General features: G+C 43.5%; 2 protein-coding genes across 2 annotated transcripts; one reads left to right on the forward strand and one right to left on the reverse strand.

Annotated features, from left to right (window-relative positions):
• Positions 1 to 3,416: 3,416 nt before the first annotated feature.
• LOC311079805 (nuclear factor 7, brain-like) lies at positions 3,417 to 15,225 on the forward strand. Its single transcript, XM_084109526.1, has 6 exons — positions 3,417 to 3,861; positions 3,970 to 4,071; positions 4,819 to 5,049; positions 5,153 to 5,175; positions 5,257 to 5,375; positions 13,895 to 15,225. Exons 1-6 carry the CDS (start codon positions 3,466 to 3,468, stop codon positions 14,386 to 14,388), a joined length of 1,365 nt encoding a protein of 454 aa, XP_083965652.1. The 5' UTR covers positions 3,417 to 3,465; the 3' UTR covers positions 14,389 to 15,225.
• Positions 15,226 to 15,941: 716 nt separating this feature from the next.
• Positions 15,942 to 18,194, reverse strand: LOC311081539 (uncharacterized protein). The gene is made up of 2 exons (XM_084112085.1): positions 18,108 to 18,194; positions 15,942 to 16,789 (listed from the first exon to the last, which is right to left on the reverse strand). Exons 1-2 carry the CDS (start codon positions 18,121 to 18,123, stop codon positions 15,984 to 15,986), a joined length of 822 nt encoding a protein of 273 aa, XP_083968211.1. The 5' UTR covers positions 18,124 to 18,194; the 3' UTR covers positions 15,942 to 15,983.
• Between the last annotated feature and the right edge of the window lie 5,208 nt (positions 18,195 to 23,402).

The following is a 23,402-nucleotide window of genomic DNA, read 5'->3' on the forward strand; positions in this document are numbered from 1 at the left end:
TTTGTGTCTCCTTCAGCGTCTATCTCCTCCAAACGTCTTCAAACAAGTACTCTTCCTTTTCAGTCCTAATTTCCACGTCTCTGCCGTAGGGTCCTTGCTGTAGCGTTTAGCCATCCGCCATGATTTTTTAAATCCAAATTCAAATGATGGGTTCAGCCTGTTGTGTCATTTCATTGGTGTTACATACACACTATATTGCCAGAAGTATTGGGACACCCCTCCAAATCATTGAATTCAGGTGTGTTCCAATCACTTCCATGGCCACATTTGTATACAAGTATGAACCTAGGCATGCAGACTGCTTCTGCAAACATTTGTGAAAGAATGGGTCACTCTCTGGAGCTCAGTTAATTCAAGCGTGGTACTGTAATAGGATGCCACCTGTGCAGTAAGTCCATTCATGAAATTTCCTCACTACTAAACATTCCACGGTCAAGTGTTAGTGCTATTATAACAAAGTGGAAGCAATTGGGAACAACAGCAATTCAACCACGAAGTGGTAGGCCACGTAAAATCCCAGAGCGGATTCAGTGCATGCTGAGGTGCACAGTGCGCAGAAGTCGCCAACTTTCTGCAGAGTCATTAGCTACAGACTTCCAAACTTCATGTGGCCTTTAGATTAGCTCAAGAACAGTGCGTAGAGAGCTTCACAGAATAGATTTCTATGGCTGAGCAGCTGCATCCAAGCCTTACATCACCAAGTGCAATGCAAAGTGTGGGACGCAGTGGTGCAAAGCAGCCGCCACTGGACTCTAGAGCAATGGAGACGTGTTCTCTGGAGTGACGAATCACGCTTTGTCTGGCAATCCGATGGACGAATCTGGGTTTGGCGGTTGCCAGGAGAATGGTACTTGCCTGACTGCATTGTGCCAATTGTAAAGTTTGGTGGAGGGGGGATTATCATTTGGGGTTGTTTTTCAGGGGTTGGGCTTGACCCCTTAATTACAGTGAAAGGAACTCTTAATGTTTCAGCATACAAAGACATGTTGGACAATTTTATGCTCCCAACTCTGTGGGAACAGTTTAGGGATGGCCCCTTTCCTGTTCCAACATGACTGCGCAACAGTGCACAAAGCAAGGTCCATAAAGACATGGATGAGCAAGTATGGTCTGGAGGAACTTGATTGGCCTGCACAGAGTCCTGAACTCAACCCGACAGAACACCTTTGGGATGAATTAGAGCGGAGACTGTGAGCCAGGCCTACTCGTCTAACATCAGTGCCTGCCCTCACAAATGCACTTCTAGAAGAAAGGTAAAACATTCCCACACTCCTAAACCTAAAGACTTCCCTGAAGAGTTGAAGCTGTTATAGCTGCAAAGGGTGGGCCAACTCCATATTAAAACCTACAGATTAAGAATGGGATGTCATTAAACTTCATGTGCATGTAAAAGGCAGATATAGGCAATATAGTGTATGTTTGGTTTTGTTTGTACTGTGTTCTATCCCTGTTTTGCCTGCCTGTGTTCTCTAGTTAGTTTCCTTGGTTGTTAATTAGCTCCACACACCTGTTTCCATTGAGTTGATTACCTTCCAAATGTAAGTCCTCAGTTTCCTTTGTTTCATTGTCTGGTATCATCTTATGTGGTTGTGTGTAAGTTTGCTCCTCGATCTGCTCTGTTAATTTGTGGAATAATAAAGACGTGTTTGTTTGGATTCTCCTGCTTTGTGCGACTATTACAGCCACCGTGTGACAATTGGGTTAGTTTTAATATTTTTACTCGGGTGCTGGTTGTATATAAATAACCCAGAAATGTTTGTTTTACCCAGCATTGTTTTAGTGATGTTTAAAGGAAAAGTGATTATGTTAAAAAGAGATTATGTTATTATATTAAAAGTGATAATGATTATAAATGAGTCACACATTGAACATTAAAAAAATAGTAAAACTTACTAAAGTACAGTACTATAACAGTACGTAATGATGAATATATTTACCAAATAATATTTAGACATATTAATAATATGAATTTTTCACAGTATAAATTGGGTCTTCTTTATACACAAAACTAAATGTCTTTTTAATTTTAGGATGGGGGTCCGATTAAGAGAATAATCATGTTTGGCGTCTAAAAGATTAAAAACTCCTGTTAAACTGTCAGCAACATCCATAACTTATTTAAAATGACTGTGGTGTCCTCTGTCAACTTTATGATGACGTTGCTCAGCTGGGCAGCGACACTTGTGTGTGAAGAGAGTGAACAGCATAGGGCCGAGTACAGAGCCTTGAGGTGCGCCTGTGTTCATTACAAGGGTGCTGGAGGAGTTTTCTGATCATGATGGGATCTGCCATGAGGAAACTCAGTATCCCGTTACACAGTGCAGGAGGTTATGTAGCGCCAGGTTATGCAGCTTGGTTATTAGTTTTGAGGGCATGATGGTGTTAAATGCCAAACTGTAAACTGTAATAAATAATCAGGCACAACTGTCCTTATTTTCCAAATGGGTTAGAATTTAGTGAATGGTAAATTAAATAGCATCTGTGGTGGATTTTTTAATTAATCAACTTTAATTAATCAACTAACATTTGTTTTTCTTGCAGGGACGACATTCATATGCTTTTAAATGTTTCCAAACTCTTTGGGGAAAACTTGTGACTTTGAGTGTGTGTGTGTGTGTTTAAATAACAATTAGGGGAAATGAAACTAGACAGATCGATGACTAGTTCTCAAACCTTGTGATAAGTAATCATAAAAACAGAGTTTGCTTGTGCCAGTGACAGAGGAAAAAGGTTGGGGCTTTTGAACCAATTGAACCAATCATATTGAAGGTGACGTCTTATTTGTTTTCTCGATTCTATAAAAACTGTTGTATCCGTGTTTTCTGGTGGGATTCTCAATGGAATTTGTCTGAGATCCTCCGGCCTTGCTTCTTGGGAGAGATTTTGAGAGATCCAGGGGACGTCGATTTGTAGACGAGACCCAGATAGACTAAACGTTGACTAAACATTTGGGGACGTTGATTTGTAGATGAGACCCAGATAGTTAGGTTTAGGGAAAAATCTACCACACATCCTATGTGGATGTATTTGTGCTGTACATAACCTGCAGTGAGTCAAAGGATTCTGGATTGGTGCTCAGGATGTGTTTCTTAATAAAACAATTCATGAGATCCGTCGCGAGAGCCGCTGGTCTGCAGTCATTAAGACAAGATACTGTGGCTTTCTGTGAACAGGGATGATTGTGGTGGACTTTAAGGAGAAAAGGAACTAGTCAGTGTGAGGGGAAAGATTGAGGAAACAAACTCACATGATCAGAACAGACTTATTATATCTCCTGTCTGTCATACTGACTTTGTCTTGGCAAAAGCAATATAGAATCTTGGATCAGTGAAGAACAAAGAGGAAAAACTTTGTGATTCTCTTGGTTATTCATTTTTAAGACCTTGATTCAGAAAGTAAAAGTAATTTTTTTATTATTATTATTGTTTTTTTGTTTGTTTTTTATTGTTGGAGCTCAAACAGAAAATGGCTTCACTATCTGAAGATGATTTTTCTTGTCGCATGTGTAATGAAATCTTCAAGGATCCTGTTCTTTTATCATGTAGCCACAGTTTCTGTAAAGAGTGTCTTCAACAGTTCTGGAGAACCAAGAAAACTCAGGAGTGTCCTGTCTGCAGGAGAAGATCCTCAAGAGATGATCCTCCATGTAATCTTGTGTTAAAGAACTTGTGTGAGGCGTTCCTGAAGGAGAGAAATGAGAGGCGTTCATCAGGATCTGAGAAGATCTGCAGTTTACACAGTGAGAAACTCAAACTCTTCTGTCTGGAGGACAAACAGCCTGTGTGTTTAGTGTGTAGAGATTCACAGAAACACGTCAATCACACATTCAGACCCATCGGTGAAGTGGTTTCATCATATAAGGTAAGACGGATTTAAAGATGAGGATAAACACTTGTTTAAGCTTATGTATTAAAAAGATCATATTAAAGAAATATCTGGTGTCTTATAGATTTTCTCTTTAAATTCCAGGAGGAACTCAATACAGCACTGAAGTCCTTACAAGAGAAACTTCAACACAATAAAAACATTAAAGAAAAGTTCACTAGAAAGAAAACCGTTCAGCACATCAAGGTGAGGATTGATTCTTTTGACATACTGTATTTACAAATTTGATTAGAACAACTGAATTGATGTGTCTGACATGTTCCGTTACTGACTGAAACACACACACACACACACACACACACACACACACACACACACACACACAACCATTTGTGTATCAAGATGATCAAGCGCAGTGTCAGCTGGTTATTCAGCAGTGGGCGGGACTAATGCTTCAGCCCTAATCCCATTGGCTAGCGCTCACCTTCCACATTTTCATTTTATCTAATTAGTTTGGGTGAATGCATTACTTCAATGAGCTCATTGTTTCTGCACTAAATTATTACATTGTTTAAATAAAAAATTTCGCCAACTGCGATTTTGTATATGTACATTTCTGAAAGACATGATTACTCTAAATTGTAATGTGGCATTTCTGTAAAGCTACTTTGAAACCATGTTTATTGTGAAAAGCGCTATACAAATAAATGTGGATTCAGTTGAATTGAATGCAGATAATATGATTCATTCATTAGCGCAACAAACTTTTAGCGCAACAGACACTGAGCTGCTGACATTATGCTTCTACCTGATGATTTGATTGATAATGTGTATTTTCACCCTACAGACACAAAACATCTAGTACTACAGTACTAGTACTTCAGAAAGTTTAAGTTGTACTTAACTAACCCACATTTCCACACTCACTCTTCAAGCTGCTCCAGAATCAGTTGCGTCGTTGATATGATTGAAGTGAATGTGATTTGATTTCAGTCTCAAGCTGAGCACACAGAGCGTCAGATTAAACAGCAGTTTGAGAAACTTCATCAGTTCCTCAGAGATGAAGAAGAAGCTACGATCACTGCACTGAGGGAGGAAGAGGAGCAGAAGAAGCAGATGATGAAGAAGAAGCTGAAGGAGATGGACAGACACATCTCAGCTCTTTCACACACAATCAAAGACATGGAGGAGATGATGAAAGCCAATGACATCTGCTTTCTGAAGGTCTGATTTCACATTGATTGATTGATTAATTGATTGATTGATTGATGATTGATTGATTGATTGATTTGAGTTCTTAATGATAAATGGTGTGTGTGTTCTGCAGGAGTTTCCAGTCTCAATGGAAAGGTGAGTGATCTGCTGGTGTCTCTGGTCTCTCTGGTTCTGATCCAAAGCTACTGCAGTTCTGACTCCTGAATGTTCTTCCAGAGTCCAGATCTCACAGCCGGATCCACAGATGGCTTCTGGAGCTTTGATTCATGTGTCACGATACTTGGGCAACCTGCCGTTCAGAGTCTGGAAGAAGATGCAGGGCATCGTCCAAAACAGTGAGTCTGGAGAAGATTTGTGCTGTTACACACTGGAAATCACATATGGCTGGGCAGGTTTTTCATGACATGTTTTTCAAAGAAGAATGTTTCTTCTTTCTTCATCTCCTCAAGTCCAGAATAACCTTAACAGTGAAAAAATACTTGAGGCTCCATTTGAGATTCTTGTGGTGTTGTGCTGATTGAACACTAAAGACATATATCCACAAAAAACTTTTAATCTCAAAAGGTGAATACAGAAGATTACAGTTTAGCACTCACTCGGAAGAGTAAGCTAACTAAAAAAACCAGCCCATTTATAATAATATAGTCCCCTCTTGTGGCCATTATGTGAACTGCACTCCGATATAAAGTATTGTAGTAAGGATACCACATTTACTCCCCCCTCCCCCATTTTGATGGTAGGATATTACTAAATATACTAAAATACCCACCAGAAGTAACTTTACAATTTGAGAAATAAAAGGAAATTATTTTCCTATAACATTTTAGAACAGAACAGTTTTTCAAGACGTAAGAATGCAAAAGCTTCTCAGAAACATTCTGATAGCTCGTTACAGCTATGTTTTAAGCTATTTAACATAGTCCTGGAGATGAATAGGTGTGTGTCTTTCCCTTGTAGAACGACGCAACTGTGGTAAAGCTGGTGTGTCTAACTTGTCAGGCGAGTAAAGCTCATCCTCAGCAACTGGCTCTGTTGTATTCTGGCTTGAAATTACTACTTTGGGTACTGTCTCTGTTTTAGTAGAAGAGGGAATATCAGGTAGCTGGGACCCTTTGTCAGAGGGTACTGTTAACTGGGTGGAGTCCTGAAACTTGTCCATATGTCAAATTTGGATTTGATCAACATGCCGCTTCAGGATTTCTCCTCTTCCAACAGCTACTGTATAGGAAACTGGACCCGAGGAATTCACAATAACAGCAGGGATCCACTTGGGACCGTAACTGTAATTACCCAGTAACACATCATCTCCAGTTGTGAAAACTCTCAAATGTGCATTTTTGTCATGAATCTCTTGTTGTTTTTGCTGCACTTTGGCTTTACTGTCTGGCCAGAGAAGATCAAAAGTAGATATCCGTTTCCTTGCTATAAACATCTAGGCTGGCGACACGCCTGTTGTAGCATCCGGGGTGATGCATTAGTTAAACAAGAATCGTGACAGCCTAGTTTCCAAGGTGTCCCCCTTCGCTTTCTTCATGCCTTCTTTGAACGTTTGGACAGCTCGCTCTGCTAATCCATTAGAAGAAGGGTGGAAGGGTGCAGATCTCAAGTGACGAATCCCATTGTTTTTCATGAATTTTTCAAATTCTGTGCTTCCCAGTGGGCATTTGATGTCAATTTAACATCAATGTGACATCAAACATTGATGTCAAAATTACGTCACGAAATAGGTCAAAAATGAAAGTCATACTGACGTCAAAGTGTCGATGTCAATTTGATGTCAAGATTTTGACCTCTGCTGATGTCATTTTGATGTTATTTTGATGTCATGCTTTGTTTGTTGGTATTTGATGTCAATTCAACATTTATTTGATGTCAAGATGTCATGATGTTGTAAACTGATTTAACTGATTCTATCTTAAATTGATCAATTGCCATTTCATTTTTATACTGTAATCTTATTTCATTTGAGTCCACTAAAAAAATAGGTTTCTAAAAAATGTAATTCATTTAAATGAGTTAACAAAACATCAAATTAATTCAATCCTCTTGCAGATAAGTGTTAGTTAACAACAGCGCACATGAATGAGTTGAAGACCTTAACTAATAGATCATCAATGCATCAACAAGTATACAATCAGGGTTTCTCTGCTCATCCAGAACTGAAGCTCAGGCTCTACTCTTCGGCACAATGGTGACCCACAAAGAAATAATGACAAAATATAATGAAAATATGCATATTCATGCATGTCATACATGGTGGTCAAAATCTTGACTATTTGTTGATGTCAAATTGACGTCAAGGTGCCCACTGGGTTGTGAAGCAGGAGCCATTGTCAGAAACTAAGATCTGAGGTAATTCGAAAACACTGAAACTTTAGCGAAGTTTATCAATGGTAGCTTGCGATGTTGATGAGTTCATGGGTTCTATCCACTTAGAATGTGATCTACAATCACCAAAAAAATCATTTCCAAGAAGGGGCCTGCAAAATCCACGTGAATACGGGACCAAGGGGTCTTTGCATCCATTCCCATGGATGCAGTGGTGCTACAGGAGGCACTTTACTGTGCTTCATAAATTTTTCACAAAGTTGGGACTCCTTCTCAACCTCCATATCCATCCCAGGCAGCCAAAAATAGGATCGAGCCAAGCCTTTCATTTTTGCCATCCCTGTGAGCGATTGGTGTAACAGTTTCAAAAGCATTGCCCGACCCTGACTGGGCATAATTAATCTGGCTCCCCAGAGTACACATCCATCACGCACACTTAATTCCAGTTTCCTTTTGTGGTAGGGGTTGAATTGTGGATCCACTTGAGTTGGCCATCCCCTCAGCACATAATTGCGAACTTGAGACAGTAGTGCATCTTTATTTGTCCAACTTTTGAGTTGCGAGGCACTGATTGGTTCGAACTCCAGCATGTCCAACATCAAAATTTGACATGACTTAGATTTTGTTCCACTTCCAAAAGGGGTAGTCTGCTTAAGGTGTCTGCCTTATATATATATATATATATATATATATATATATATATATATATATATATATATATATATATATATATATATATATATATATATACACCATTGTATATTCATAGGCACTCATCAGCAGAGCCAATCTTTTCACTCGAGGGGAACTCATCTGTGGAATGGGGTTCTTTTCTGCAAAGAGAAAATCAGGGGTTTATGGTCTGTGCAAATAGTAAATTTCAAATACATATAAATACTTGTGAAACTTTTGAACTCCAAAATTGATGGCTAAAGCTTCTTTATACAACTGGGAATTTCGTCACTCAGCTGGTGTCAAGGTACGCAATGCGAAACCTAGAGGTTTCTCCTTGTTATCTTTCATTTGATGTGAATGCACAGCTCCCACACCATAGGAAGAGGCATCACACAAGATAATTAGGTATGTCTCTGAAGAATAGTGTGCCAACACATCTGTGGATTGCAGGAGTGATTTTGATTTCTGGAAAGCTTTGGTTTGGAATTCACCCCAGACCCATTTAGTGTCTTTTCTGAACAGGCAGTGGAGGGGAGCTAGGTAAAAACTTGTTGTAGTAGTTCAGCAATGCTAAGTAGGCTTTCAATTCCACGTTATTAGTGGGACACGGAGCCTCCGTCAAAGCTTGCACCTTGTCTTTTAATGGGTGTAAACCCTGGGCATCAACAAGATGACCTTGTCACAAGCTAAGCTTGGTGACAAATAAGGAATTACATGGACTTGACACACATGTACACATCACTACCTCATTTTGCCAGCATTTACCATCTTTTAAATCATAATGGTGTTGTGTAATTGTTTTCTCTTTTTGAAGTGAGTCTGATATATATTCCTTTTTTTTAAACTTCACAACCAAGTTTAATTTCAGTCAGATTTAACTTTTATTTCTTGTGAGAATTCCCCCCAAACCTTTTGTTTTGGCTGTTAGCCTTCCAGTCTCATGTTACACCATCAAAGGTCCATCTGGATCAAACATGTTTTTGTAGCATTAGCATACCCCAAATTTGACTGAACCATTTGTAGTTTTGTCTGGGGGAGGGGGAATAGGAGCTAAACAATTCTTTCATTTACATTTAGCAGACGCTTTTGTCCAAAGTGACTTACAATTTAGGACTAAATAAAGCGAGTCATCGTGAAGAGGCAAAAACAGCGCAAGAAGTGCTCAAAATACGAAGTTCAGGCATTGTTCAGAGTAGCATAAGCCCGAAAGAGAGGATTAAAGGAAAAGGAAAGAATATTTTTTTTTATTATGAGGTTAAGTGCTCATGAAAGAGATGAGTTTTCAGTAGTCTTTTGAATGTTGTCAGGGATTCTGCATTCCGGATGAGGGTGGGGAGAGCATTCCACCAGCATGGAACTGTGAATGAGAATGTTCTGGAAAGGGATTTTGTGGCTCTCTGTGATGGAACCACGAGCCGTCGCTCGTTGACTGATCGTAGGCTTCTGGTAGGGATGTAGACTCATAGGAGTGAGTGAAAGTAGGAGGGAGCTGACCTTGTGATAGATCTGTAAGCCAGCATCAATGTCTTGAACTTGATGCGGGCAGCCAGTGGTAGCCATGAGAGATTAACAGAGTGACGTGGGCCCTTTTGGGCTCATTGAAGATGAGATGAGCTGCAGCATTCTGAATCATTTGTAGAGGTTAAAGGGATACTTCACCTCTGGAAAGATGAATGTGTATTTAAAATGGGTCATTTATGTAGAAGAAATGTGAAATTATTTTTGAATTTGGAGCTTTCTAGACTGAGAAAAAAACTGAAAATGTATTTTTGGCTTATGTGGATGAAAGACAACAACTCCCAGAATGTACTTGCTTCGCAGCCCTAGGAGGTCACTCCCAAGCCACGCCTACTGGTAAGAGAGTGCAGTAAATAACAAGGCTAGGCTACTAGTGAGTCTCCATGGTGATGAGTCTGCCTGGGATTTCGAGATCGCCCAAAATGTCCGGGATTCGGCTTTTGCGTTCTACAGTCGCCATTCATTTATTAGGCTATGTTTACTGTGGCGAGCAGGACGAGGCTGAGGGGTGCAGGAGAACGGCGTGAGGCCGGTGGCGTGATTACTGATGAGCAACACGAGACACACCGGTCTCGTATCTCTCACGGAGGAGCAGGAATTTTCTTAGCAATGTTAAAACGCACATCAACCGATCACTTGTTCAACATTCATGTAAACACTACATTTCAGATTCACCAATCGGAATGAATTCAGTTAGATTGAAACAAAAGGTGTGCATGTAAACAATGAATGGCGACTTCAGAAAGCAAAAGCCGAATCCTAGACATTTTGGATGATCTCGACGGCCGGACATGTCCGGGAAAAAGAGGATGGTAACCCCTACTACTCAGGTTTCTCCTACTACTCGGCTTTCTCCACAGAACAAGAGCCTGCTAGCTTAGCTTCCAAAGAAAGACGGCTGACACTATGTGTAAATTCTGTAAGAGTGAGAGTGAGATCCCACCCTCTATGGGCGGGTTGAAAACATGCGGGACAGCCTCTCCTACTGGCTGTAGTCTTTAGCCTCTGGCCAAAAAATCCTCAGATGACGCAAAATGACGATTTTTGCGTCATCAGAGGAATTTTTCCCGACAAAAAATACATTAATCTCTCGTCTCTGGGGGATATGAGGGTGGAAAGCACGGTAATTAGAAAACTATGGGTTTTCTACTGATACAAAGCTTAAAGGGATAGTTCACCCAAAAATGAAAATTCTGTCATCATTTACTCACCCTCAAGTTGTTCCAAACCTGTATGAGTTTCTTTGTTCTGCTGAACACAAAGGAAGATATTTGGAAGAATGTTTGTAATCAACAGATCTCGGTCCCCATTGACTTCCATAGTAGGAAAAAAATATACTATGGTAGTCAATGGGGACCGAGATCTGTTTGGTTACAAACATTCTTCCAAATATCTTCCTTTGTGTTCAGCAGAACAAAGAAACTCATACAGGTTTGGAACAACTTGAGGGTGAGTAAATGATGACAGAATTTTCATTTTTGGGTGAACTATCCCTTTAATGCTAAATCCTGAAGTATCCCTTTAAGTTGCACATGATGGAAGTCCAGCCAGAAGATCATTGCAGTAATCAAGCCTAGATATGACCAGGGCCTGGACGAGAAGTTGTGTTGCATGCTCAGTTAGGAAAGGCCTGATCTTCCTGATGTTGTGCAGTGCAAACCTGCATGATCAAGCTGTCTTTGAAATGCGGTCTGTGATGGTCAGCTGGTCATCCAATATTACTCCAAGATTTCTGACCGACCTTGATGGGGTGATTGATGCTGAGTCTAGCTGGATAGTGAAATCGTGTTGTAGAGATGGATTGGCAGGGAGGATGAGAAGCTCAGTCTTTGCCAGGTTGAGCTGCAGGTGATGTTCCTTCATCCATGCTGAGATGTCCGCCAGACAGCTTGAGATACAGTGCAGTTACTTTGGGATCATCTGGTTGAAATGAGAGGAAGAGCTGTGTGTCATCAGCATAGTAATGGTAAGAGAAACCACGTGCCTGTATGATGTGTCCCAGTGATGTGGTGTAGATGGAGAAGAGGAGGGGTCCAAGAACTGAACCCTGAGGAACCCCTGTGGTCAGTTGATGTGCTTTGGATACCTCGCCTCTCCATGCGACCCTGAAGAACCTACCTGTGAGACAGGATTCAAACCAGTGGAGGGAAGTTCCTGTGATGCCCAGTGATGAGAGGGTGGACAGAAGGATCTGATGATTCAAAGTGTCGAAGGCAGCAGACAGATCCAGGAGAATGAGAACTGAAGATTTGGAAGCAGCTTTTGAGATCAGTAGGGCTTCTGTGACCGACAGTATTGCAGTCTCGGTTGAGTGCCCTTTCTTGAAGCCGGACTAGTTGACTTCCAGCTGGTTGTTCAGAGACAAGAAGGATGTTACTTTTTTGTTGTTATTTTTTGTGTGTGGTTAAGTACCCATGGGTTTACACAGAGTTATTTGTGTATATATTTAATGTTTCATTATTTGTACTTTTGTGTATAATTTATTGTATGTTTGGTCCCTGCTTGTTCATTTGATACAGGCTAAGGGTGGAGCTAGCCCTTATAAATAGGAAGCTATAGAGCTTATCAAGTCAGGTATTTTGGTAGCCTAGAAATCTAGACGCACCCTAGTGGCAGCAAAATTTATTTTGCAGCCAGGGTAGTCTAGCAACTCTCCATTGACTTTTGTGCTGGAAAAGCCTAAATTGGGTCAGGCCAATCACATCGTGTATAGAGTAGGCGGGGCGGGCTAAACATAATGATGACAGAGTTGCGACGGTTCCCTGCTACTTGAAAACAAAGAATGGCGGCTGCTGCTGGAGAACAGTCTTTCGAAACGGCTTTGGCTGCGACTCTGGAGGACTTGGAGTTAAGCTTTTCTTTGAGAAAAGAGCATAGAATGGCACTTAAGTCATTCTTAAAAAAGGAAGATGTGTTCGTAGTTTTGCCTGCCAGATTCAAAAGTTGAATCTATCAACTAACGTTAGCTCCGCTGTTGGGAAAACGCTCTGGTTGGTTGAAGTGCTGTCCTATTACGTGCAGAGGGAATTTGAAAGACAGCCGTTTATCCCGCCCCTCGGATTGAGCCGTGTCTATGGTGAGTTGCCAGACCTAACATCTTGATGTGGGTCTGGCTTGCCAGGCTAGTATTTTGGTATGTGACCATGTAATTATATATATTTTTTTTAATTTATTTAATTTGTCCCTTTTTAGTCACAACCAAGCATGTCGTAGCCGAGTGAGCATGGCATCTAAGGTTTGCAAGTGCTTTTCATCAGTTACCCCTGTGACCTATTTGTCATCAAGGTAGTCTGCAACATGAGTTAATCCTTGCAGCAACCTTTCCATGGTCCTTTGAAATATCGCTGGCGCAGAACCCACTCCAACTGGAAGACGATTGTATGTAAACATCCTCTTGTGGGTGTTAATGGTGAGATACTGCTTGGAGTTTTCACCCATTATAATCTGCTGGTAGACATGACTTATATCCAGCCTTGAAAAAGACGAGCACCCAGACAAGGTTGTGAAGAGGTCTTCCACACGTGGAATGGTATATTGTTCCAAAGCTGAAGCCTGGTTTATAGTGAGTTTATAATCTAATGGAACCATCAGCCTTGAGGATACGACAGGCGCTGCCCACTTTGAGTACTTCATAGGGGTGATTATGTTTTCGTACAGCAGTCTGTTCATTGCCACATTGATCTTAGACCACATAGCAAAATGTACAGATATGTGATGATGAAACTTTGGCACTGCCCTAAGTTTAACATGTATTGTCGCTGTCATCCCCTTGAGAGTTCCAAATTCCTCCCTACAAACTTCCTCATGACGTTCTTCCTCATGAATTGCAGTATTTCTTGCAATTTCGCTTGAAGCGTATCCTCATTTTCCTTTATTCTCACATTTTGGATTTCTTTTTGAGGTGCCCGAGGAGCGATAGGAAGTTAAAGTGCCTTGTTCAAGTGATAGAGGAAGAGAGTGCTGTTCATTCACTCGGATTTAAAAGTATTTAAAACAAATACACACACATTAAGACTCAGTTTAATGAACATCCTCAGAATTTTTACAGATACAGTTTTTCATCTCAACAGCTCTGATTGTTTGTTTGTGATTTTAACTTGATGAGACACAAATATTTGAATCACACATTTAATGTTTGTCGCTGATCCCATTAATAAACACTGATAATAAAAATGAGTGTGACACTAAAAACACTGACAGTGATCAGAGAACAATGTCTGATGTGTTTGATCAATAGGACGAGGGTCATAATTTATAATAATCTGTGTTTGGTTCACTCTTGATCATTATATGAACATCAGAATAAAAGCAGCTGTTTATTGTGTCTCATCAGCTCCTGTGATTCTGGATCCAAACTCGGCTCATCCACGTCTTGTCCTGTCTGATGATCTGACCAGTGTGAGAGACCGCGGGAACAAACAAATTCTTCCTGATAATCCAGAGAGATTTGATGATTATTTCTGTGTTCTGGGTTCAGAGGGTTTTAACTCAGGAACACACAGCTGGGATGTGGAGGTCAAAGAGAGTTCATACTGGAGTCTTGGAGTAACTACAGCATCAAACCAGAGGAAGGGAGGTGTTTTCTTTAACACTGATGTCTGGAGCATGGAGTATGATCCGTATGGACTGTCGCATGGTTTTCGTGTTGAACAGAAGCTTGAGCGTGTGAGAGTTGATCTGGACTATGACAGAGGAAGGGTGTTATTCTCTGATCCTGTAACTAACACACATCTACACACATTCACAACCACCTTCACTGACACACTCTTTCCATTCTTCTGGTGTTGGATTGACTCTCTGAGGATCTTACCGGTCAATAATCAGTAAAAGTAACTCCTGTAAGTCTGGATTGACATGCTTTCATCTTTTACAGTCTTCATGTTTCCAGTATTTGTATGTGTAAAACTTCTCAGAAATGCTCTTAAAGGGATTGTTCATTCAAAAATGAAAAATCTTTCGTTTACTCTCATGTTGTTCCAATCCTCTATGAGTTTTTCTCTTCTGTTGAACATAAAGAAAGATATTTTGAAAAATGTGAGTAACTAACAGTCTTTTTATTTCATGCTATTATTTTGGGGGACGAATTCTAAAGCATCATGAAGTGCTCATCACACATGTTCCTCTAATAGGGTTTATGAAGTTTGATTGGTGAATGTTTAGAGTGAGAATCCAGATGAAAAAGAAACTCAAATATTTTTTTTTACATTTGTCTCATACATTTTGATCACTATCATTCCCAGACTTCCATTTGTGTGATTTAAGAGTTTCCCAATGTGGTAATAATAATAATAATAATAATAATAAAAAATATGTGTCCAAACTTTTGCCTGTATGTTTCATTTAAGTATATTTCATATTTTCCACTTGCAGTAAGTGACAGACAATGTCAGTCATGTTGAGCAGGTGCGTCTCCTCTTATCTGGATGCAGGGGCGTCGGACTGGGGGTAAAACCAGTACTGATTACCAGGGCCCCAAAGGGAGAGAGGGCCCTTGAAAAGTCTGGAATATATTTTATGTTACCTAGATATTTTCATTTCCTAATTAAATTTCATAATGAATGTCAGATGAAATGTAAAATTAGTGTATTGGCTGAATAACTTTGTTGATTGACTGACTGGTCCCACCCCTTGCTAATGCGCCAAATGGTTTAGTCCATCTGCACGCATTTTGTTTATGTTAGTTAGTTCAGCATCTGGAGGAACTTCAGGAACTTCTACAAACTTCTGCTGTAGAAATGTCTTTCTCAAAGCAAGGCAAATCAGGCCCTCCAAAATGAAAGGAACGACATTAGAAGGAAAGAAAACAAAATGAGGGGAAACAATTGGTAACTGACTTATTTTCAAAGAAAGGTGAGCACAATCTAGAACACGAAATCTGTAGTGCTAAACTGCTTGAATATCTCCGCGATCGTAAGTGCTAAAAATCAACTGAGACAACCCACTGAAAGAGCAGAACATACACTTTCAGATGATAATTTGGTTATACATGTAATCTGAGGAAAAGGCTAAATAAATAAACTACACTAACAATGCTGTTTGCACAACACACCATTATAATAGCCTAAATTGAAACCTGTTTAATTTTAAATTAATAGGCTATAATATCTAAAATTAGCAATAATTAGCAATTATATAGCCTGCGTTGAGTGTTATATACAAAAAAAATTGTAATATCATTTAGCTTAAACTTAGTAACCACAGTAAAGTAGGCTAGAGAATGTTGAAAGGAGGTTTGAAATGTGTGTGCACACATGACAAATTATCAGGCTACGCTAAGCATTTACAGTTAATAGTTATTACACTATAAATATCTAGGTCTACAGATTCATGTGTGCAGAGGCCATATTATTATTATTTTTATTTTTTTTGAGGAACATGGGGGCCCATCAGGACTGCCTATGCATAGGGCCCGGGATCTTGTGTTACGCCCCTGTCTGGATGTGAGGAACATATAGAGGAAAGAACAGGATGTCTGACGGAGAGCAAGGTGATGGTGGCGGGGAATTGTCCGGAAGAAGCAGAGGGACGTTAAGCAAACAGTCGCTTTGAGTGAGGGGCGGCAGGAAGTGTGGGCGTCGGTCTCTCCTCTTTTGCTCCTCCCATTTACATACTGGCTCCGCCCTGAAGCCACGCCCACCAGAGTCATTCCAGTATCGTTCTGTGGTTTGTTCCCTCTTCCTGTCTGTTATTTCCAAACTCTGTATCCACTGGCTGAGCTCTGATGCCTCGTCTCTTATTTTTACAAGTTTATTTTTGTTTTTTCTCGTCATCTTCGGCATCTGTCCCCTCCAAACTTCTTCAAACAAGTACTCTTCCTTTTCAGTCCTAATTCCCACGTCTCTGCCGCGGGTCCTCGCTGTAGTGTTTAGCCGTCTGCCTTGATGCCAGTGCTGAACGCTGACCGTTTGCAACTGTTTATTCATGGATGTCTCATCATCTTTTTGAGGTTTTGCACATGAAATTTTGGGTAATTGCCTGTCTCGTGTCTGAATGCATTTGAGTCCGTTTAAGGGTGTGTTTTGGTGAGATCCACCTGTTAACGGGACAGAACGGTCAACAGATTGACCCGATATGATTCGGGTCGTGTTTAAGACTGAACGCAGGCGACGATGGGGTGGTAAACTACCCGACAGACCCGTCAGACCCACCGTACGGAAGAGCGGAGCAGGCCGGAGGTTAACCATGCGATGCTTCCCACAGTCCTCGCTAGTTTGATCCATGCTGGAGTCTGGAGCAAGAGCAGAGATCAACATTTTCAACTCCACAAAATCCATGTTCACAGATTAAAATTATTTAGATTAAAATAAATAGGGGTTCTCCTTCACGGTAAAAACACCATTATTTGTATTATTATATTTATATATTTGTACCCCAAATGATGGGTTCAGGCTGTTGGGTTATTTCATTGGTGTTACATGTATGTTTAGTGTGGTTTTGTTTTCACTGTGTTTTATCCCTGTTTTGCCTGCCTGTGTTCCCTAGTTAGTTTCCTTGATTGTTAATTGGTTCCACACACCTGTTTCTGTTCAGTTGATATTTGAGTTCTCAGTTTCCTTTGTTTCATCATCCGGTATTGTCTTTGCTTTATGTGGTTGTGTGTTAGTTTGCTCCTGCGATCTCACGTTGTAGAATAATAAATATTGGTTGTTTAGATTCTCCTGCATTGTGTGATTATTACAGCCACAGCATGACAATTGGGTTATTTTAATATTTTTTCCCAGGTGCTGATTGTATATAAATAACCCTAAAAATGGTTGTTTTTAACTCTAATTTTTTAGAGTGATGTTCAGACAAAATAATCACAATAATAAAAACTAATATTATAATAAAGGAGTTACACATTAATAAATAAATAAACATTAGACATTAGTAATGATGAATATATTTACCCAAAAAAATACTGAGACAATAATATTAATTTTTTTACAGTATAAATTGATTCTTGAGACACGCATGTCTTTTAAATTTTAGGATGGGGGGTCCGTCACACGAGGATGATCATGTTTGGCATCTAAAATATTGAAAACTCCTGGGTCGAACAGTTAGCAACATCCATAATCTATCATTTAAAAATAGATTTGTTATTAAATAAATTTCGATTTGTCTATTGATTAACTAAGAAGGAAAGGACTTTTCTTAGATTGACTTTAGTTGCAATTATAAAAAGCACCATGGTATTTCAATGTTTTTATGGGCATATAGTACCATGTTAAAGCCATTTTTAGAGTCTGATGGTAATAATGTAAAAAACAATGATACATAAATATGGTAACCACACAGTACTGCGGTAAACATAGTATTACCATGCACTTTTAGTAAAGTGGTGTGACATTTCTGAATTAAAATGTTCTGGAAGAAACACCATCAATGATGACAAGAATAAAGCAGGTTCAAACAGTCAACAGAGAGACACAGCAATAGATGAGAATGAAATCAAGAGAGAAATAGTTTGGTTTAGAAAGAGAAGCTGAATGAGAATCAAACATCTACCTGATGATGATGATGAGGTCAGATTTACACACAGATCAGTGTGAAGAGCTACTTACAGTCTGACGGCTTCATCTCTTATCAAACACACTCAGCATCTGTTGCCATGGAGTCCTGCAAGACCAATCAGCATCTCTCAATCTCCCTTCTCTCTCTGTCTCTCTTTCATGTCGTGCCCTTCACCAGCATGAAGCATGTGCAGCTCGCCTCTCTGTCTGTCCATAAATTATGAAACAGACGGCAGGACAGAAGCTCTGACCAACAGTGAACTCACTCAAAATCCACGATTACTGACTGACATCCACATTATCTCAGTCAAGAAACAGATTAAAGATAACAGATAAAATTAAAAGCAGTCACTGCCCAATATTTTATTTTACATTTATTATTTTTTATTGCATTTTATTTCCAACTTTCATACACTCATTGTTTTTTTTTTTGTTTTTTTTTATCTTCCTTGCATTGACAATCTTCATTCATCCATGCCTGCAAGGGAGAGACTTTCAATTAACAGCTAAGTGGTGACTCAGTGACTTTCTCTGATAGTTGTGGCTAAACTGATTCATTCCTTGTGTTTGCACATTTCAATAAAGAACTTTTGCATCTGCTGTCTCATTTTCTGATAGTGACAGACTGTCACAATCCACTCATAGGAAAAGAGGAGAAGATCCAATAGCAGTAAGTAATATTTATTGGGTATATTTAACAGCTGGGTACAATGAACAGTGATGAGTGCAGACAAGGATTGTGGGAAATGCAGTTCCTAATGAGAATGACCCCTAGGGGGAAGTGGACCTCTAGTGGACACCAAGGGAACACAAACCGGACACTGTGACATAACCCCCCCTCTACGGAGCGGCTACCAGACGCTCCAAGATATAACAAAAAAACAACTCCACCATTCCACCTCCCTCCTGGACTTTTGTTGAGGATCAGGGGGAGGGATGGAGGGCCAGGACCATGGAGGGGAACATAAACAGGGGGTGATGGCTTAGCCGGCGGCCAGGGTGAAGCAGACAACCCATCGGGCGGCCAGGGCGAAGCAGACGATCCATCAGGCGGCCAGGGCGGAGCAGACAGTCCATCAGGCGGCCAGGGCGGAGACTTTCTCTCAGGCGGCCAGGGTGGAGCAAACAGTCCATCAGGCGGCCAGGGTGGAGACTTTCCCTCAGGCGGCCAGGGTGGAGCAAACAGTCCATCGGGCGGCCACGACGAAGACGACCCCTCGGGCGGCCACGGCGGAGACGACCCCTCGGGCGGCCACGGCGGAGACGACCCCTCGGGCGGCCACGGAACAGACACCGGCTCAGGAACAGACACCGGCTCAGGAACAGGAACAGACTCCGGCTCAGGAACAGGAACAGACACCACCGGCTCCGGCTCAGAAACTGGAACAGACACCACCGGCTCAGGAACCACCCCCCGGCTCAGGAACTGGAACGGACACCACCGGCTCAGGAACAGACACCACCGGCTCAGGAGCAGACACCACCGGCTCAGGAACAGACACCACCGGCTCAGGAACAGACACCACCGGCTCAGGAGCAGACACCACCGGCTCAGGAACTGGAACAGACACCACCGGCTCAGGAGCAGACACCACCGGCTCAGGAACAGACACCACCGGCTCAGGAACTGGAACAGACACCACTGGCTCAGGAACAGACACCACCGGCTCAGGAGCAGACACCACCGGCTCAGGAGCAGACACCACCGGCTCAGGAGCAGACACCACCGGCTCAGGAACTGGAACAGACACCACCGGCTCAGGAGCAGACACCACCGGCTCAGGAACAGACACCACCGGCTCAGGAACTGGAACAGACACCACCGGCTCAGGAGCAGACACCACCGGCTCAGGAACAGACACCACCGGCTCAGGAACTGGAACAGACACCACCGGCTCAGGAACAGACACCACCGGCTCAGGAACAGACACCACCGGCTCAGGAACAGACACCACCGGCTCAGAAACAGACACCACCGGCTCAGGAACTGGAACAGACACCACCGGCTCAGGAGCAGACACCACCGGCTCAGAAACAGACACCACCGGCTCAGGAACTGGAACAGACACCACCGGCTCAGGAGCAGACACCACCGGCTCAGGAACAGACACCACCGGCTCAGGAGCAGACACCACCGGCTCAGAAACAGACACCACCGGCTCAGGAACTGGAACAGACACCACCGGCTCAGGAACAGACACCACCGGCTCAGGAGCAGACACCACCGGCTCAGGAACTGGAACAGACACCACCGGCTCAGGAACAGACACCACCGGCTCAGGAACTGGAACAGACACCACCGGCTCAGGAACAGACACCACTGGCTCAGGAACAGACACCACCGGCTCAGGAGCAGACACCACCGGCTCAGGAGCAGACACCACCGGCTCAGGAACTGGAACAGACACCACCGGCTCAGGAGCAGACACCACCGGCTCAGGAGCAGACACCACCGGCTCAGGAACAGACACCACCGGCTCAGGAGCAGACACCACCGGCTCAGAAACAGACACCACCGGCTCAGAAACTGGAACAGACACCACCGGCTCAGGAACAGACACCACCGGCTCAGGAGCAGACACCACCGGCTCAGGAGCAGACACCACCGGCTCAGGAACTGGAACAGACACCACTGGCTCAGGAGCAGACACCACCGGCTCAGGAACAGACACCACCGGCTCAGGAACAGACACCACCGGCTCAGGAACTGGAACAGACACCACCGGCTCAGGAACAGACACCACCGGCTCAGGAACAGACACCACCGGCTCAGGAACAGACACCACCGGCTCAGGAACAGACACCACCGGCTCAGGAACAGACACCACCGGCTCAGGAGCAGACACCACCGGCTCAGAAACAGACACCACCGGCTCAGGAACTGGAACAGACACCACCGGCTCAGGAACAGACACCACCGGCTCAGGAACTGGAACAGACCACCGGCTCAGGAGCAGACACCACCGGCTCAGGAACTGGAACAGACCACCGGCTCAGGAGCAGACACCACCGGCTCAGGAGCAGACACCACCGGCTCAGGAGCAGACACCACCGGCTCAGGAGCTGGAGCAGACACCACCGGCTCAGGAGCTGGAGCAGACACCACCGGCTCAGGAGCTGGAGCAGACACCACCGGCTCAGGAGCAGACACCACCGGCTCAGGAGCAGACACCACCGGCTCAGGAGCAGACACCACCGGCTCAGGAGCAGACACCACCGGCTCAGGAGCAGACACCACCGGCTCCGGCTCAGAAACTGGAACAGACACCACGGGCTCAGGAACAGACACCACCGGCTCAGGAACTGGAACGGACACCACCGGCTCAGGAACTGGAACAGACACCACCGGCTCAGGAGCAGACACCACCGGCTCAGGAAAACAGACACCACCGGCTCAGGAACAGACACCACCGGCTCAGGAACCGACGCCGGCTCGGCGGTGATCATCCTCTCCATCTTGTCTGAAGACACAGGCTAGGCAGACGTGACGTGAACAGGCTCGGCGGAGACCCTCTTGTCCGCAGACACTGGATCCGGCTCGGCAGCGGCCATCTTGTCCGAAGACCCAGGCTCGACGGCGGCCATCTTGTCCGACGACACAGGCTCGGCAGATGTGACGTGAACAGGCTCGGCGGCGGCCATCTTGTCCGAAGACACAGGCTCGGCAGATGTGACGTGAACAGGCTCGGCGGCGGCCATCTTGTCCGAAGACACAGGCTCGGCAGATGTGACGTGAACAGGCTCGGCGGCGGCCATCTTGTCCGAAGACACAGGCTCGGCAGACGTGACGTGAACGGTCTCTGGATCGGCAGACGTGACGTGAACGGTCTCTGGATCGGCAGACGTGACGTGAACGGTCTCTGGATCGGCAGACGTGACGTGAACGGTCTCTGGATCGGCAGACGTGACGTGAACGGTCTCTGGATCGGCAGACGTAACGTGAACCGTCTCTGGATCGGCAGACGTGACCTGAACACTCCTGGGAATCTCTAGGATCTTGGATAGCATAGAAAAATAATCCAATAACGTGTCAGCGGCCATCTTGTTCCGAAGACACAGGTTCGGCAGACGTGACGTGAACAGTCTCTGGATCGACAGACGTGACGTGAACAGTTTCTGGATCGGCAAACGTGTGCCTCCTCCACCTTCTCCGTCCGCGATGGCGAGACAGCGGCTCCGATCCGTCCCTCACGAGTCCAGGGTCGAAGGGGGACCATGGCGGAGAGTGATGTTGGCTTTCCTCTCGACCACTCACTCCTCTGCGACCTCCCCGGGTCCCACGGAAAATGACTAGGCGGGTTCCCTCAAAACCAATCCTTCTCTCCCGCTCGATGGCTGGGGAAGAAACACCGGAAAACATACCGCTGGATCCTTGGAGACGGAGTCCTTCTGTCACAATCCACTCACAGGAAAAGAGGAGAAGATCCAATAGCAGTAAGTAATATTTATTGGGGAAATCCGTACTCGTAAACAGTCCAGGCAAAGGTCAAACTCAATGTAAGTAATCCAAAAATACACGAACAGAACAAGACACAGATGATCAACAGACCTCAAAGGTGGTGTGACGAATAACAAGGACTGTATAACAAACACTAAAACAGACAGGGTATAAATACACACAGAACTAACAATCATGATGGGGAACAGCTGGGTACAATGAACAGTGATGAGTGCAGACTAGGATTGTGGGAAATGCAGTTCCTAATGAGAATGACCCCTAGGGGGAAGTGGACCTCTAGTGGACACCAAGGGAACACAAACCAGACACTGTGACACAGACGACCAGAACTAAATCAAAATGAACTCAGCTGGAGTTTTTCCTGAACCTGAGTCTTCTCTCGGCACAATATATCAAAATGGCAGGAAAATAGATGAGTATGTGGAGGAATTCCTGAAGTACTGTTACCTTAAGGTGTGGGATGATCGTATCCTTATCAACTGCTTCCAAGATGGATTAGATGACAATGTCTGCATGCAAACTGCTGTGAACGAAAAACTGATGTGTGACACAATTTTTGGACCTCATACTGTGGTGGGGTGATGCATCAAATACAGCTGAATCTTTGGTTTCATCATTTTGAGACAACAGTGTGCTCCCTTGTCTCCGCCCGTCCAGAGTCTCTAGCCGCCATGGCCGCCTCGCAAGAGTATCCAATTATTCCCCGATCCAGGAAAGCAACACTCCAGCCTTTCCCCTGGCGTGGAAGGCTGTGTCCAACAGTGCGGATCTTACATAGAAATCAGCGGATCCTCACCTCATGTCCGTTAGGGTGACCCTGAGAAATCACTCCACTCTTCGGGTGCCACATCCAGAGTCCGTTCTAGAAAAAGAGATTCAAGAATCCG

The sequence above is a fragment of the Abramis brama genome, assembly GCF_963993115.1.
Source record: "Abramis brama genome assembly, chromosome: 1".
Classification (NCBI taxonomy): Eukaryota; Metazoa; Chordata; class Actinopteri; order Cypriniformes; family Leuciscidae; genus Abramis; species Abramis brama.